Source organism: Lepus europaeus, chromosome 16, assembly GCF_033115175.1.
Source record: "Lepus europaeus isolate LE1 chromosome 16, mLepTim1.pri, whole genome shotgun sequence".
Taxonomy (NCBI): Eukaryota; Metazoa; Chordata; class Mammalia; order Lagomorpha; family Leporidae; genus Lepus; species Lepus europaeus.
Genome location: NC_084842.1, coordinates 80,346,471 through 80,363,616, shown reverse-complemented (window position 1 = coordinate 80,363,616; position 17,146 = coordinate 80,346,471). Strand labels below are relative to the sequence as shown.

The 17,146-nt window shown below is 47.3% G+C and overlaps 1 protein-coding gene across 1 annotated transcript in view; it reads right to left on the bottom strand.

The window, feature by feature from the left end:
• Positions 1–2,547: 2,547 nt before the first annotated feature.
• TAPT1 (transmembrane anterior posterior transformation 1) overlaps positions 2,548–17,146 on the bottom strand; it is a 72,231-nt gene continuing 57,632 nt past the window's right edge. The window contains exons 9-14 of the mRNA XM_062212651.1: positions 14,915–15,024; positions 13,154–13,213; positions 12,704–12,772; positions 10,281–10,357; positions 6,676–6,836; positions 2,548–4,701 (exon numbers count right to left, since the gene is read on the bottom strand). Of these exons, the coding sequence (XP_062068635.1) occupies positions 4,472–4,701; positions 6,676–6,836; positions 10,281–10,357; positions 12,704–12,772; positions 13,154–13,213; positions 14,915–15,024 (707 nt within the window). The 3' untranslated portion in view covers positions 2,548–4,471. The remainder of the gene's footprint in view (positions 4,702–6,675; positions 6,837–10,280; positions 10,358–12,703; positions 12,773–13,153; positions 13,214–14,914; positions 15,025–17,146) is intronic.

Sequence of the window (17,146 nt, the reverse complement as noted above, 5' to 3'; positions counted from 1 at the left end):
TACATCAGCAGGGAGCTGGACTGGAAGTGGAGCAGCCGGGACACAAACCGGCACTCACATGGGATGCTGGCGTCACAGGCGGTGGTTTCATCTACTAAGCCACAGCACCAAGCCTCAATACATCCTGATTGGCCACCTCCATGTGCCAGGAAGTGTACAGGGTTTGAGGGCTGTAGCAGCAAGAGTGGCAGAACCTGGGTATGTTCTGTGCCACCAGTGCCCATGCTGATGGTGGCACACACCACACCGGGCTGTGTGCAGCCTGTTAAATAACGTCTCATAGCATATTCATACATTTTCCCATTTTGCCCATTTCACTTGCCTGGCTAAGCCTGACATTGTATGAGCAGCTACTTACGTTCTTATGTCAGTGTATCTAAAATGAAAGAATGTGCTTACTGAAAATAACTGGCGTTTCCAAGCCAACTACCCACTTTGACAGCTGCTCACCCTGCAAGAGCTTATGTGTGCAGCAGTTCCTGAACTAATCCCTTAAACAGATTCTCCTTGATTTCCCCCATGCGGAAAACAGCCGTAGGTGAGGCGCTAACTATGGGGGTACTCCACAAAGTTCGTGGGAATGGGGTTAGGAGGGAAGCTTGCTTTGGTGCACAAGTTTTTCTCATAATGGGCATTTCCATGAACTGCTGATACCCACCGTTCTTTTTCACTACTTTAAATATCAAACAACCTCAAACACCACTCTACTGTCTTACGTCAAAATGTGTCTTTTGCCAACTTGCCAAGGTTTGCTCTCCCCCTCCTGATATTTCAAACAGCAGGTCTGGTTTTGCGCAGCAACTTTCAGATCACTCAACCCCATCAGAGTGCTGACTTCTCAGGAACGTCTCCTCTCCATGTTCCCCCTCCTCCCTAATCACAGGAAACCAGCGCCAAGGCTGCCGGCGCTCCCTGAACTCCTACCCAGGGACGGTCCCGTCCCCTGCACGGCACTGTGGACTCACACGTTCTTACTACTCAATGAATTAACTCCTTTTGCTGCCACTCCTCCTCGCTCTTGACTCTCCCATTGCACACACTTTCCCCAGAGATAAGGCCCAGGAGACATCTGTTCGTGAACAAATAAGGTGTGGCTATTGATAAGCTGGTTTAAAGTCTGAAGTCGGCCCAGGGCGCAGGGAGTCGTCTTCAAAAAGAGGGAGCAGAGTAACCTTTATCTTTCCTTACAAACCATGGTAGACAGCAACCATGAGCATCCGAAGAGAGCGGCTTCAGAAGGCCTTGTTTTAGAGTTGGGTCTCAGCCCTCGCTCCGCACATCAGGATCTCTCACCAGTGCCTTTCAGATTCCCTCGTGGGCTCACCTGCATCACCTCCCAGCTTCACTGGCTCAGAGGCAAAGGCATTTCATGAGTTTATTTCCCTCCCAGGTTCAGTCTAGGCTGTTTTCCAAGTTTACCGGCGACTCTGCTCTGTAGAGGTACGTGGGGACTGAGGTTCCATCTCTTGAGGGGCTCTGTGCCTTTCTCTCTATGACTGTGCCAAGGTCACCACCTGGGCTGACTTCCAGCTGGTGGGAAGCGAACAGACAAGGTGAAAGCCATCCACCACCTGTCTTGGGCGTTTGACACAATTATGGGAAACACCTCTTTGATTTTTATGTAACTAACAGTAAGAGGGCCTGGGCAAGGCAGTCCCTGTGCAGTGGCTCCACACCCAGCTACAGCCCTCTGCTCCCAGGACACCATAGCATAGCATGAATAGCCTAGTACAAATCTTATTTCCGTTTTCTAGAGGTGCTATAAAACTGCTCTCAATTACTCCATTCAAAACCAGTCCAATAGGACATACAAATGGTAAAGAACTATGCCTGTACTTATTTTAAAATGGAAACAAACCTGGGCGGTCAGTGGGTCCCCGGGAACCTGTGGTCAGCAGACGTGAGGCACGGCCTTGTCACCTCAGCCTTCCCAGGAAGGGCAGGGGCTTGGTCTGCAGCTTGGCTGAGCCTCCAGCAGAGCAGTTCCTGACACAAGTCTTTGTTGAAAAATAAGCGGAGTGGAGGCGCTTCTAAACGCGCTGCCTTCCAACCGTTTTATGAAGTCCTCTCTTCCTCTGCTGAATTACCTGGAGTGGAGCTAGTGAGAGCAAGTGTGACTGCTGCAATGAACGCATCTGAGCCCTAGCCCTGGTCCACAGGCAGTGTGGACAAGCTCAAACGACACGGGGAATGCACACCTCGATTCCAAAGGGAAAGAAGAGGGTCCAACAGGCCCTGGGGCGTGCCTTGGATTTTTTTTCTTTTTAAACCACAACACTGCCTTGCACTTCACCCCCAGACATGAAAAGCACATTGTATGACATCCAAAACACCTGCAAAATGCAACCACCTTCACTTGCTGATGTTAAGTGATCTATGACCAAAGCCCAGCCTACATGTTTCAAAGAGATAATTAAGCATTCACCACCATCTAGGACAAAGGGAAAATTCAAATGAAAATGTAAACGAGATGTGAACTCACTACAGAGTGGGAAATGCATTCCACCAAGTACAGCACGAGGCACTGTTCAAATAAATTCAATGACCTTTTTAAAAAAGATTACAAAATTGAATTTATTGAGTTTCACACAAGATGCACTTATAAAATTAGTACTGAATGCCATTATAACAGAAGTGAACATCATCCCGATCTCCCAACAGCATTTGCGAAGGAAAGGGAACCCTCCCCAATGACCGCACACTAACGGCATCACTCGGGCCTGGAAGTGACCCGGACCCGTGCTCCAGCCCTCACCAGCGGCCTCGTTTGGCAGAGGTTTCCCCAACCACTCCGACTCACCACGGGCTTCTCTGGTGAAAGGCAGATGGAAAGCAGAACAATAATTTACGAATGGGGCCCCCGGAAACATAGGCAAAGCATTAAAGTTTCCATTTTTAACTTGAAAAATACTTTGTGGCTTCACAAAGGCATGTCGGTACGCTTTCCTCAACGCCAATCTTCAGGTCTCCTGAGTTAATGCAACGCTGAACTCGCTTTTCTAGGTCAAATGAACAAGCCAAACATGGAAGCTTGCTTTCACAGGAAGTGGTGAAACCCCTAGAGTTTGCCTCCTGTGCCTGGACACCAGTGTGAGAACTGAACTTCAACATGGCAAAGGAAGTGACAGTTACGAGAACCATTTTCTGAACAGCTGGAATTATAAGATGTTTATACAAACATGGGAAGGACGGCGAAGGTACAGTGGGGTGCAGAGTAACCCTTCCTGCGATGCGGGCCACAGACGGGTAACCGGGCGGAAATGGACACCTTGATCTTGCACAAAACCAAAAAGCACCTTTGGTTGCTGTTCCCAACATCCACACATAAACGGCTCCGCACATCCTGCCAGCCAGCCCAGGCCCCAAACAGCCCATCTCCATGCACACAGCTGCTCCCCGACATGGGCCTCCCAGCCCAGCCCAGGCAGGCCCAGCAATCACAGCCCGTCTCGGAGCCCGGCCAGGGTCACCCACAGGGCACCCAGACAGGACGGGTGCCTTTTGAAAGCCCGGGAGAGAGGCTGTTGCCCATCACACTTGGGAGATTTGTTTTACAACTCTTACTGAGAAACATCCAGTTAAAATCAACAGCTTTGAATTTTGCACACTGACAGATTTTTAACCTATCCAACACCAGATTTCTGCAGCTGTAATCATTTCTGAAATAAGCGGGTTTAAAATGAAACCAGTTAACTGTACATAAAGTTAACAGGGCTCTGCACTCCCAGTACAAAAAGTGCTTTTGTCGTCAGCAAATTTCTGTCCCATCCACTGCAGTTACACGACACACATCTCCTATTTAGTTTGAAAGAATGAACTGAAAAAGTATGGAACATTTCCTTACTAAGGCATAACCTTCATTTAAATTTTTTTCTTTTAAATAAATGAACTGCCTTAGGGTTCGTTTTTTTGTTTTCTATAAAATGCTACTATTCATTATGTCTTACTTAAGGTAGCCTTTTATTCTGATTAATTCAGATATGTCTTCGAGGATTATTCTGGTGGTAAGAACGTGTATCTTGACTTATGTTTAATAATTTTTTTAATGCTTTGGCAGATGAAGTACAGTTTGGAAACTGTTTGTGAAAACAGTGAGACTGGAAAGGTAAAAGCTTCACAGTTTCCAGGTTTTTCCTTATACTGGAGAGGCCTTGAGGCAAAATGCAACATTCTGGAAGGTCAGACTGACAAAGCCAAAGAGCCTGGGATGCTGCTTCGGCCTCTCGGGCCCAGAAGTGCTGCTGCGTGCCCGAGCAGGCTGGGTCTCCTGGAGCGCAGGCCGGGGACTGCCGCGGCTCCCTGATCCGGCCCGCGGCCAGAGCACGCCACCGGAGGAAAGACTAAGATCTGCTTGCCAGCAATAACTTAAGTTTTTAAATAAATATTTAAGTGCCATCTCAGCCTCTGTCCGAGCCGGCGGCTCAGCGTCCGCTGCCCCGGGCCCGGCATCGTCAGCACAGGGAGTCGCAGTTCAGTCGATGCGGTTTCCGCAGATCGTGAACCTGTCAATCTCTAGCAAATCTTTCTTTGAGGATCTGTGTTTCAACTCAGAACTGTCCTGCGTTATGTCCTTCTCGTCACCGTCCGGCGTTGTCAGAAACTGATCTGAACTGCTGGTCACTAGTAGTGGTATGATGTCCTCCTTCGGCCGTGTAGGCTGGCTGGTGACCGAGGCAGACAGGTTTTCTTCCGTGGAAAGGCCTGTGGGAAACAGATCCACCGCGTTAGAAGATGGTCCCGGTCCTCACCAACTGGAGATCCCGGAGAAAGCGTCCACTGTCCTCTCTTACATAACCCAAACGACAACCAAACAGAATGCGTATACGCAGCCACGATCGGCAGTGAACCTTCAGGGCTACACCGTCTCTGCTGGTTCAGCACAGTGGCACCACACTCAGTTTTGGAAAGCCCAGGACTCCTATGTTACGGCCTCTGCCTACACAACCTGGTCCTCATATGCTGTTGTTGGGCTCCTCCACTCAAGTCCGTGGTCAGCCTGCACCGGGACACTCCACCTCTTACGTGCAGTCACATTAGCATCGGCCCCTCCAGAAGCACAAACCAGAGGTAAAACCAACCAGCTCTCCGAAGTTTATTCCAGGACACAGGGATCCTGGAACCGGGCCCTGGGAACAGCCAGGCTGAGGCCTGGAGCCACCAACCTCAGTGAATACATTCACTCCTGGTAAGAACAGCTACCCTGATGCAAAATGATGTAAACTGTACTTGTCCAGGATCTGACGCACGACGCTGCCCTGAGAGTCCACTCCTCTGTTCACCTCACTGTAATCCTCACAACGGTCTCCACCCCATGGTTTCCTGGCCTGCAAGACGTCCCCCGCAGGCTCTGTCACGTGACCTGCGATCCGCCGGCCGTGGACTGCAGAATGTATGTTAAGGGTTGTGCCCCCATGAGTGGGGGCCCTCCCAACCCGTCACTAATTTCTTAGCAATCTTAATTTTTTAAAAGAACAGAGAACACACAGACCCACCATGAGCCAGTTTGCCTGACCACGTGCAATCCGCATAAAACCAGCAGTGCTTACACGCTGCTCCTCATGATGAAAAAGTCATTTGCAAGGGACTCTACGCGTTTTTATTTTACTTTACTTTAGCTCCTTGTAAGGCACATGTGAGGGGCACGGCCCTCCCGTCAGACCGGACTCTGCTGCAGCCGAGGCTCCTGTGTGCCCCTCTCCCCAGCAAGCCCTGCACTCACAGCGACACCGAGCAGCCCGCAGCTCCGGCTGGCCCCGTCCCTGGAGCGGCCTTCCAATGCTCTTCACCGGCCTTTCTTCTCCTCCTCCATGCATTTAGGCATGGTCACGTTCAGGAGCGGTGCTCTGCTGCCCACAGACCCTGCGCTGGCTCCCCTGTTGGTACGCGAGGCCCTGAAGGGCATCACCGGTATCGCCTGGCACATAGCTGTTCCATTAATTTAAAAACAGACCACTTCAACTAGAAGGAACTGCCATCTCACAGCAAACATTCAGTCAGTGGCCCAGTTCCTCCTCCAAACCGTCCACGCAACCATCTTCACTCCTCTAAACGACGCGCTCCTCCGTCAGCCCTCCAGGCAGACCTTCTAGATCTCCCCCTGCCTGCCTCGCCACTGCCCTGAGCCCTGAGCTCTGAGCCCTGAGCAGGCAGCCTCCTGGCCCGTGCCTCTGGACTCACTCTTCTGGAATTTCCCACCAAGCTGAGGAGCGATACTTAGCTGTGTCCACAACTGGTCTGTTGGAGCCACGCAGCAGTCAGGTCAGGGTGTGTGTGTGTGTGTGTGTGTGCGTGCGCTCCCCACTCCCCCAACCCGCTCTCCTTGCCTCCTGCAAGCCCGCCATGGTTTCTCCAGGGCTCACAGCCACTGCCTCAGGCGTGCGTATTTCTCTTCCCTGCTCCCCGGAGCGTGCACGCTGCCTTCACCCTCTGCTGCATCTCCTGGCCCTGCCGTGTGACAGGTGCGCAGCATCCACTGAACAAGCACTGGACACCGTGTCGTGTGCATCAGTGGTGAGATCTAAAAACAGAACCACTACAGAACTGACAACCAAGCACAGTGGAACCAAACCTCCAAAGCTCTAAATGCTGACTGAACAGGGGTTTGCACTTGGCAGAGCCGAGACAATGCAGTCTTTCAATGTGATTCAGGGAAGTCGTGGAAAGAGCCGGACCTACCTGGGGAAGCTCTGCGTTTGCTCTGAGATTTGCTGGACGGCTGGCCGGGCGCGCTGGCTGGGGGGCGGTTAAACAGCTTCTCTTCCATCCGGGCCTCCTTGACGTACTGGCACGCCTTCCCCAGGAGCACGATGCTGTTCAGGACTTTCAGGGATACCAGCCTAAAGCCAGAAACAGACAAGTAACCGGGTGGAATTCATCTTAACCACCTACTGCCCTGGCTATGGTGCTGGAGGGGCAGGGTGGGAAGGGGCGGGCCAGGAGTCAGAGTCCAGGTTGGAGGTGTACAGTTGCCAGAGCTTCGGGACTTTCACCACGAGGCACAACTTCTGGTAAATCCCTTACTTCTCATGATAAAAAATTACAGCAGCTAGAAACTTTCCTACTACTGAATAATTTAGCATTTTATGCTTCCTACAAAGCAAACACATTCAGTATATACAGATGAAAAGTAAAGTAAAATAGCACAGAGACACTGTGGCATCTGGTATCTTTACCTTATCTCTCAGTCGTCTGCATCTACGCTCACTTCTTCTCTACATAGAAATAAGGTCTACTTAGAAGGCAGAGAGGACTGGTAGGGGTAGGGGTAGGGGACAAGGCACAGACTCTGGGGTCCAGTGTCTACAGAGGCCTGTGTGGACCTGGGCAAGCCACTCAGCCAGCGAATCCAGCTGGGCAAGGTGTTTTGGATGGTGCAGAGAGTGGAGCAAATCTGTGATTTTTATTGTCTTCACTCATGTAACAATATATCACAATATATCACAGATATTTCCCAAGCCAGTTAAAGTCCCTCAGTGAAATTACTTTCAAAGATCTTAAGATATCTCACTCTATGGGTTATCATATAACAAAGCCCAAAGAAGTCATTTTGACTAGATTTTGAGATTATTTACTATATTTTGCTTCAATTAAAAAGATTTAGGCTAAGAAAACTTATATATTAAATGTGTATTTCCTAGATACTTATAATTACAGAAGTGAAACTTCTGGATCAAAAGATAAATCCAAATTTGAGCATTTCAAGTAAGCCTGGCAAAGGTCTGGAAAACAAGTCTTACACTGGTGTCTTCTCACACACATGGACCTGAAGTGACCTAGAGCCCAGGACCCAGTGCTGAGCAGGGAGGGGGAGGTGGGCTGTGTTTCCGTGCCTGAGGAGAGACCCTGGCAAGCCCATGAGATGAGAGGGAGGTTAGTTACAGGGGGGCCGGAAGTGGGACAAGCGAGAAGCAAACCAGGGCTCCGCAAGGTCCCAGCCTGCCCAGTCCACAGCTGAGACAGCAAACCTCCAAGACCCACACAGTGTGAGAGCTTGGCAGCTGCTCTCACGTGGCTGTGCCTCCCTCGTGCTCAGGACCCTGGCCTTATTCCCAGCCGCAGCTTCCCTCAGCCCCACACTCGCCCGCTCTGCTGCTTCCGCGACTCTCACTGGGGTTGTCTAATAGTCACTCCACGCCTACCAAGTCCACACCTCGGCCCATGACAGCATTCCCCACTCCTGAAACTGCTGTTCTCGCGCAGGTTTCCCCACCACAGTAAGCGGCAGTTCCATTATCCCAACGCTTTGGGACTCACACTCAATTCTTCATCCCCAGGCCTGATGTGCAATCAGCTCACCAGCCTCACCCACACTCTCACAGCTCCACCTCCACGTGACTCCCGCGGTCCCAGCGCAGGCACCTGCCTCTGGGGGCAGGCTGACGGCCTCCTCACTGGACTGACCGCAGCTTCTCCAATCTCCCCACGGCTGCACCCCTGTGCAGTGTTCCCTGCCGCGCGCTTGGAGAACTGCCTGGTGGCAGCTGCTCCTTTGGGCAGCCCTTCTGCTGGCCTTCCTGCCCAGCGCCATCTCCTCACACCACCACGTTCTTCCTGACACAGAACACCACTGCTCACCCTGGACTGGCTGTCCATCTGTCCACCCCACAGGCACTTGTCCAGCTGAGCCAGCAGCTGCTCTCTGAAGAGTGCGGACTGGACCAGGAAGGACAGCAGCCAGTGAGTCTCCCGTCACAGTGCGACAAATGCACAGCATTCGATGATAGGAGATCCAAGGGATCCTATCTGTTCTTGGATGGGAGACCATCCGGGCTGGGTGGAGTTAGTGATAAAGGAGGCTTCCTGGGCACAGCGGTTTTCAGAATTCCAGGAGAGGACGACCTGAGTGTGACCCTGCCATGAGGAGTTAGAAAGATCAGCAGAGTGGGCCATGGATGGCTGGGGGGGGACCGTCCAGTTGGAGAAGTAGTGCTTGGGGGCAGGGGACGCGTGGCCTGAACGGTAACTGATACAGATGCACAGCCCCTTGGGTGAGTCACGCACAAGCAATTACAGCCACACAAAGGCTTGCAGGTGTAGTAGTTCTGCTTGCTGATTCATGTCAAAAACAGAACATCAGGACGATCAGCTTGTTACCACCGGAACAACCACAGCAGTATCAGCTGGTAAGTGTGGCTCCGTGTTAGCACCTCAAGGGGTGAGAAGGGAATTTGTACTGGAAAAGGAGGGTCCTGTGTGTTTCTAATGTCAAAAGCCTGAAGAGTGACCTTACTCTAGTAAAGCACTTATGTTTCCTCAAATGGAAAACGGGAACTGGCCAGCGAGCTGATGGGGATTCCAGCTTGTGGGTGTCACTGCGTGGGCCGCATCACTGAAGCTCAGCTCTGCAGGGCGAGGGCCCGGGCTGAGCACTGCCGGAGCGGACAGCGGAGGATCGCTATCTCCTCACCGCTGACAAGGGGCTGCGCTGCAGCTGCTGGGGCCGAAGCTTGCTGAGCACCGGCCACGTCGGGGCCACATGGGGGCCACGTGTCGAGCTCCGAGCAGAAAACACACTCAACACACGACGCTGCAGAATCACAGGTGTCTGGAAACCAGGCCTCGTGCAGGTGACTGCACTGCAACGTCATTCCTGCGGAGCCTGTTCTCGCCCCACGGCTGCCTCTGGAGGTCTGACCCCTCTGCATCAGTCAGATCCTCCACGGCCAGGCTGGGCTACTGCCCCCTGCACCCACGAGCTGGGGAAGCCAGCAGCGGCAGCCCCACCTCACCCTGCTGCTTTCTTCACACCACTTCTTCCCAGGCCCGACCGCTTTGCCTGTGTTTGCTGTGGCCTCCTGCAGCCAGAGCGTAAACTGCAGGAGGCCGCCACGGCTGCAGGTAAGGGCCGCCAGCCACAGGCAGAGAAACTCCACTTCTGCATTGGCTGACATGACGTAGGCCCAGAGTGCATGAGGTAATTCAACGTGGCAAACAAACTAGAAGACCAAAACATTTTTAATCCTGGAAAAATGGCCGACCGCAATGGCAGTCTTGTCTTCTCAGAAGAAAGTATGACTAAAACCTAGATTTTTAGCAAAAAAAAGAGGGCTTTACAAAAGCCTTAAGAGAGTAAAATAAAAGCTAAAGTACTATTACTACCAGTACCGCCAACAAGCAGTGTATCTAACTACGATACAATTACACTCAGAAGCACACACTGGGAAGGCAACGCCCAGCACTGAGTGGGAGTAGTACGATTTGGGTGCTATTAGCTTCCCTTACACCTTGCATTTATACTTTACTGGATAAACAAAAGTATACTCAAGAACAGTTCACCTTACCCAAAATAGAAGAGTATGACACAGGCATAAGACAGGATTCCTTGCACTTTAATTGAGCTCGTGACAACTCTGATGAGCTGGCCAGAAACAAACCAAAACACACAACCACAATTATTAGTTAATATTTAAATAAAAGACCTCACCATGCTAATGTTAACACCCATCTATGGGCTGTCTAAACCTGAGACAGCAGTTCTAGTCTTACTGATTCCTGTCAAAATCTGCCCACTGCTGACACTTGTGTGGGAGCTTTGGGTTTGTTGGGTCAAATCCAGGAAGCCTGTGGTTAATACAACAGGTCAACTGTTGCTGATTCTGACATCAAACCCGGTATCTAGTACATGAATGACACATCTACTTGTACCTAATACTATGTAAATCAGCTAATGTTTAAAATGAAAAATTATTGTAGAAAGTACAAATGAATTAATCCTAACATTTTAAAGGACCTCCCCCAATACCTTGTAGGAAGCACAGAAAAAAAGAAAACTTTAAGAGGTTTATACTAGGAACTGGCATTGTGGCATAGTAGCCTAAGCCTCCGCCTGCAGCACCAGTATCCCATTTGGGCGCCGTTTCATGTCCTGGCTGCTCCTCTTTCAATCCAGCTCTCTGCTATGGCCTGGGAAAGCAGTGGAGGATGGCGCAAGAACTTGGGCCTCTGCATCCACATGGGACACCGGGAGGAAGCTCCTGGTTCTTGGCTTTGGATCAGCCAAGCTCTGGCCATTGCAGCCATTTGGGGAGTGAACCAGTGGATGGAAGATCTTTCTCTCTGTCTCTACCTCTCCCTGCAACTCTGCCTTTCAAATAAATAAAAACTTTTTTTTTTTTTTTTAAAGAGGCTTATACTCTTTGGAAAAACTGAATACTACCGAAAAAATAATTACTTAAAGGTCAGAAAATCCCGGTCTCCTCTGCATAGTTATGGTTAAAAGATCTTTGTTTAAACTTATCTCACAGAAGTGTAGGAATAGCAGCTGCATACTTGGAAGTCTGCTAAATGCACCAGTGAGATTGGCTGAGGGAAAATGTTTCCCGCTGCACCTGCTGGGTGCTCACAGCCTGGGGTCACGAGGGACAGCCAGGAGGCCATGAAGCTGCAGGAGGAGAACTGGCTGTGGCTAGTAACATCAAGCTATCAGCTGAAGAGTCTATCAAGGCGTTTTAAGTATTGTGAGAGACTTTAAAAGACATTTTGGGAGGAAGCAAGCTAATATACAGTGGCATGGCCAACAACTTCTTTATGCTTTTCTCAGTTGATCTGCACAAGACTGCTTCTATGGGAGAACATTTTTGGCAAAAAGATGGCTGCATTTGTTCTAATATGAGAATAGGTAGTAAAGAAGGAACCTGTCAAATACAGGTACAGCCAGTAAATCTGAATTAACAATATTACATCTGATGTGGCCAGGAGCCATCTGCAAGGCTGCTCTGAGAAGTTCATTAAAATATTAAAAGTTGATAATTTTTCTTTTGGTTCATTTAATTTTTTTTATAATTTATTTTTGAATGGCATAGATATTCCATCTATTGGCTCATTCCTCAAATAGCTGCAACAGCCAAGGCTGGGCCAGGCAAAAGCCAGGAAGCCCATCTGATCTCCCACGTGGGTGACAGGGACACATGTAGTTGTGCTGCTGTCTGCCACCTTCCCAGGCACATTGGCAGGAAGCTGGATGGGAAGCAGAGCAGCTGGGACTCGAGTCTGCACTCTGAAACCGGTTGCAGGCACGGCAAGTGGTGGACTAGCCTGCTGTACTATAATGCTGGTCCCCAGTGCTGTTTTTATTTTTAAAAAATACATGATATTCTGTAAGGATAATAGAATTTTTCACGGTAAAAACTTTCTGAAAAGTAGTAATTGCTGTTTACAGACTATGTCTCTATTGGGGCAATCATAATTTATTAAGCCTATTTAAAGGTTTTCCACATTTCTGCTGCTGAAACTGCCACTGCAACGCTCAGCCTTGCCCGTAGGACCCCTGTGTGCCGTCAGCAGCAACTGTTCCCTTAGGACAAATCCCTGTAACTGGAATTACTGCAGTACAGCAGCAGTAACAGTGCTGTCAAACAGCCCTCTGGAAATGCTGAATGCCTTCCCTGCCAGCACGGCTTGTTACAGCGGCTATGCCAGTGCCCACCACAGCTTTGGCCACGAGAAAAAAAATCTGCCAAATGAATAAGCCAAGGAAGTATGCTCATTTTCATGACAACCATGTACACAGTTCCTTAATGTCATGTGTCTATTGGATGGCTTGAAATTCAAAAGAATCATGCTACAATCAGAAAACAAAATTTCTCCTGTTAATTAATTTTAGATCAAGTCCTGTTGTAATAAATTCACTGACAATACATTTATTAATATTCTATAACCACGGTTATCTCATTATAAAAAAAAAAAGAATAAAGACTGGACTTACCAAGACAGCCAGAGGGAGAGGAATAAAGCCCATCCTCCGTGCTACCGAGTCGCTGTAGTCAGTGTACGCCTGGAGGAGAGGAGAGGAGAGGAGAGGAGTCAGACTCCTGGGACACCACCCTGCATTTCACAGATACTGTTACTCAGCCCCAGCAAACGTTCTAAACGGGTGAGGCTGTGTGAGAAGTAGAAAACATGACTTCCATTATGTAATTTAGTTAAACAACGTGGAAGTCTGTTTATGAGAATTTTTATATACAAGGTTGCTTAATTTCTAATGCTACAAAAAAAAAATCACACTATTTATTGTATTATTATTCGTAGCTTGTAAACATGTGGTGTTGAGAATCCAGATAAGCAGAAGTCCACGTAGTTTTCCATAACCACTATTCCTTGCTAAACCAACCACTGTTCAGGTAATTTCAGACCACGCCTTTAATAGCATGCTCACATTTTTCTGTCGGCTGCTAACAAGGTCAAACGCAAGGCTGGCTCTATATTCACTGTAGACCTGCAGGCAGACAACAAAGAAACACTGAGTTACACAGCGCAGAACATGTGGAAAGCCTGACTCCACAGACACCTAACAACTAACGTCTGAACATTAACCATGGCAAGTGTTAATACTCAAGCAGAAATCTGGATGCGGCTTCTCTACTGTTCTCCTGCAGTAAGGGCGGAACACAGCCTCAGTTCCCTGTTCTGTCAATAGACTTTTTAAAGGTTTCTCTTCAAAGAGGAATAAATACTCAAGGATTAAGAGCCCAAGAGTTTAGAATCTGGGGAGGACTGGCTATTTTACAGGGACAGTTTGAAAAGCTAATGGAACACTGTAATTGAGAGACAACATGTACTTTCCATGCAATTTCTGAAGTACTCTCATATACAATCACTTTGATATTCAAAAGCAAATGAACAGTTTAAAAATCACAATTATTAGTGCATACTTAACCATCTTAGAAACATGAATGCTAATAAACAAGATATAAACTGAGCTAAGGAACATAGTTACAAGGGCACTTAAAATTGCCATTTTCGCTAACAATTGCACTGAATACCTGAATCAAGGCTATTAATTATCACTTCAGATGTTGTAAAACGATCCCCCACAAATGAAATCATTCTGTATTGAGGAAACTGAGAGAGAAAATGCTGAAATTACTTTGTCAATGCTTAATTAGCAAGCTGTCACAGTTGGAACAGTATTCCATTTTAAATCTTTGTCTTTTAAAATAAAATAATGTGCACCAGAGTAGTCTGTTTATTAAACTCACAGCCCAGTAATATAGAAACCTGTTGACTACCAGTCATCTGGGGACTGAGACAGAAATTAGGAACGCACCAGGAAATTCCTGTTTTACAGACGCTCCTTGATCTATGAGGGCCCGTGGTTAGTTGAAAATATCTCCAGTTCAAAATGCACTTCCTAGCCCCAATCTACCAAACATCCTAGTTAGCGCACAGCACATGGCAGAGTGTGGCTCCCTCCTCTTGTGATGGCGGGGCTGGCTGGCGGCTGCAGCTCAGACACTGCCCAGCTCCATGAGGGGACTGCACTGCCCAAGAAAACCTCAAAATTCCAAGTTCAAAGTATAGTTTCTACTGAATGCCTATCACCCTCCTTCCATTGGAAAACCAACAACCATTCATCTGTATATACATTGAGCTATAGCTACATGTTTCTGGACATTCTATGGAATATTTAGTTACATTATAAAACAAATCACCCAAAGTTTCATTAACATTTTTGCCAGAAAAATGTGACTCCTAACTTCTAGAACTTATCAGAAAACTATTTACAATCACAGAAAAGAAAAATCAATGTTTAAATATAAAATATCTTAAAACTGAGCCAGAGAGAAAGGTACTGATGTTCTCAGTTTTTAAATATCATATAGAAACAATATAATACAAGACACTTTAGGTGAACAGATTATGATAGAATTAGCAGTTTACAATGATTTTTGAGTTAGTGACACTCTGAGCTCAACTACCAGCCAATGTATATTTTCATTCGGAAGCATGGAACTAGGGCTTTTTAATACTCAATAAGTATTTTCAGTAGTGCAAAAATTTTCAGAAACTTAAAATGACAATTCTAACAGTAATCTTGTATTATCTTCATAAATGCAGTAAACCCAAACTTATCATTTTACAACTTTATAACATTAAGGTAAACTCTAAGCATTGAATTGTTTATTAAAATACATACATCTGCAGTAATGTCATTGAACTTGGTGATAAAGGCATGTTTTACAATATCCACAGCAATTTCTGATGCAATCACCATACAAACATCTGGAAATAACACCCAGAGATGATCTATAAAGAATGGGGAAAAAAATAGAGATAGTTAAATCTTTTAATATGAACAGAACCTGGATCTCCACAGGGCAAAACTCTTAGTGTTCTCAGTAAACAATGAAAGAGGCAGAACTAGCAATGAATTAACAATAACTTCAGTAAAAAAAGTCATTCAAACTACAGGATAATTCATTCACAAGTATTTTCCCAGCACTTTCAAAGTGTCAAGTGCAACTTTACATGTGGGCCACAGTGGTGGCCACGGCCCGTTTCCCTGGCGTCTCGTCAGTGCGGGGGACAGGTCAAGCAGTCCCTTAGGAAAGCTTTCTCGTCCCACAGCTGCACAGGTGACAGTAAATAGTGAGATCAACTAAGCACCCTTTCCCCCTTTAATCACTGCAGCATAGATACTGATTCGCCATCCATTTCCCTATCACACAGGTGCAAAATCGTCAGTTACCGTGCTCACCCTCACAATACTGATTAAAATGGCAATTCAGTACCAAGTACCTGAGATACACCCAGAGACAGCCTCCTAAGATCGTGAAGAAGGGAACAGGAGTGGAACAGAGAAGAACAAGATGGTCAGAAATGCTGACAAGGACCTCTGGCCACTCAGGCTTCCACTTCTGGGGAGAGCGGGACAACACAGCTGGGACTGTGAGTCCTTCTGTGAGTTAGCCTCAGGTTGAGGTTTTGGAAATCATGGGACCCCTTTCAGCAGTAACCCTGCCATTCACTGCCATTTGACCTTGGACTAGCTCCTCCTCCATGGAAATAAGGGTGATAATGATAAGCACGTCTATACTCTGAGGATCAGATGAGGTAATGGTCACAGCAATGTGCCTGCAATACTAAATGGCTCATATTAATGATCCTGAGAACTTGGGGCAAGTTTTCGTAAATGGCACTTGGTTTTTAAAAACAGGAAATTGAAAAAAACTACAAAAAGTAAAAAATGATTTCAACAAAGCAAGCTTCTTTTGCCACATGGTCTACCATAGTAGTGATAAAAGAGCCTTCAAATAGTTTGTTGAAAGTCACAGTACAAACAAGAATGTGACTTTAATCACCCAGTTGTCAGGCAGCTTAGGGTTGATTGCAATTTGGGGTAGCAGCCCTGCTGTGGGACTGCTGACCCCATGTGAACTCTGTGGGAACTGGTCACACATGCCCACTTCACTGTACAGGGACATCCCATTAGCTGACTTGGTTCTAAACAAAGGTATCCCTGAGGATCAACAGAATGCAGGCGTGCGTGTGGAGAGAGGCGCTTTCCTACCACGAGTCAGGGGGCCTTGGGATCTATTCAGATGGGAACTCAAGCCACAGTAAACACGCTGAACTTTGGTCTCATGGTTTCTGTACCAAACTAACTTCTAGAAATTTATTTCCAAGATCATATGTCTTATTTTATATCTGTTTCAGATTTTTCATAGGTATCTGGAAACAAGCAATGAATTTAAAAAATTAACAATAAATTATTATATGCCTATATGATACTGGGGGTATTAAAATGCAAAACACATTTTGTCCAAGGTTGTATAAAATGTCAGACGTGGGGCAGTGCAGAGCAGTAAAGCTATCGCTCAGGACATCTGCATTCCAAATCTGAGTGCCTGGGCTCACAGCTTGCCTTTGCTTCCAATACAGCCTCCTGCTATTGTGCATTGTGTACCCTGGGAAGCAGCAGGTGACGGCCACCCATGTGGGAGACATGGATGGAGTTCCAAGCTCCTGATCTATCTTTCTCTCTCTCTGCCTTTAAAATGAAGAAAAATAAATACACAAAACTTTTTATTTAAAAAATATACATAATTACTTGCAATTAAAAACAAGCCAGACATGAAGAAAAAACCCTTGAAATTATTTAATGTGTCTGATCAGATGATCACTTCCCACCCAGGTCATTCCAGCGTTGTAATTGCTCATTTCTCCTATTAACCTGTGAGTACTACACACATCTTAGCTCTTTTTACATTTGCCACAGTGTGAAGCCTTGGTCCTGGCACAGGGAGTGTGCTGACTGTCCGGTCAATGGATGATGAAATTTCACGGAGTCTTGAAAACTTCATCAGTCTGGACTCAGAGATGCATGTAAGGAATACACTATAATGCTTTACACTGTATTCCTGAATTT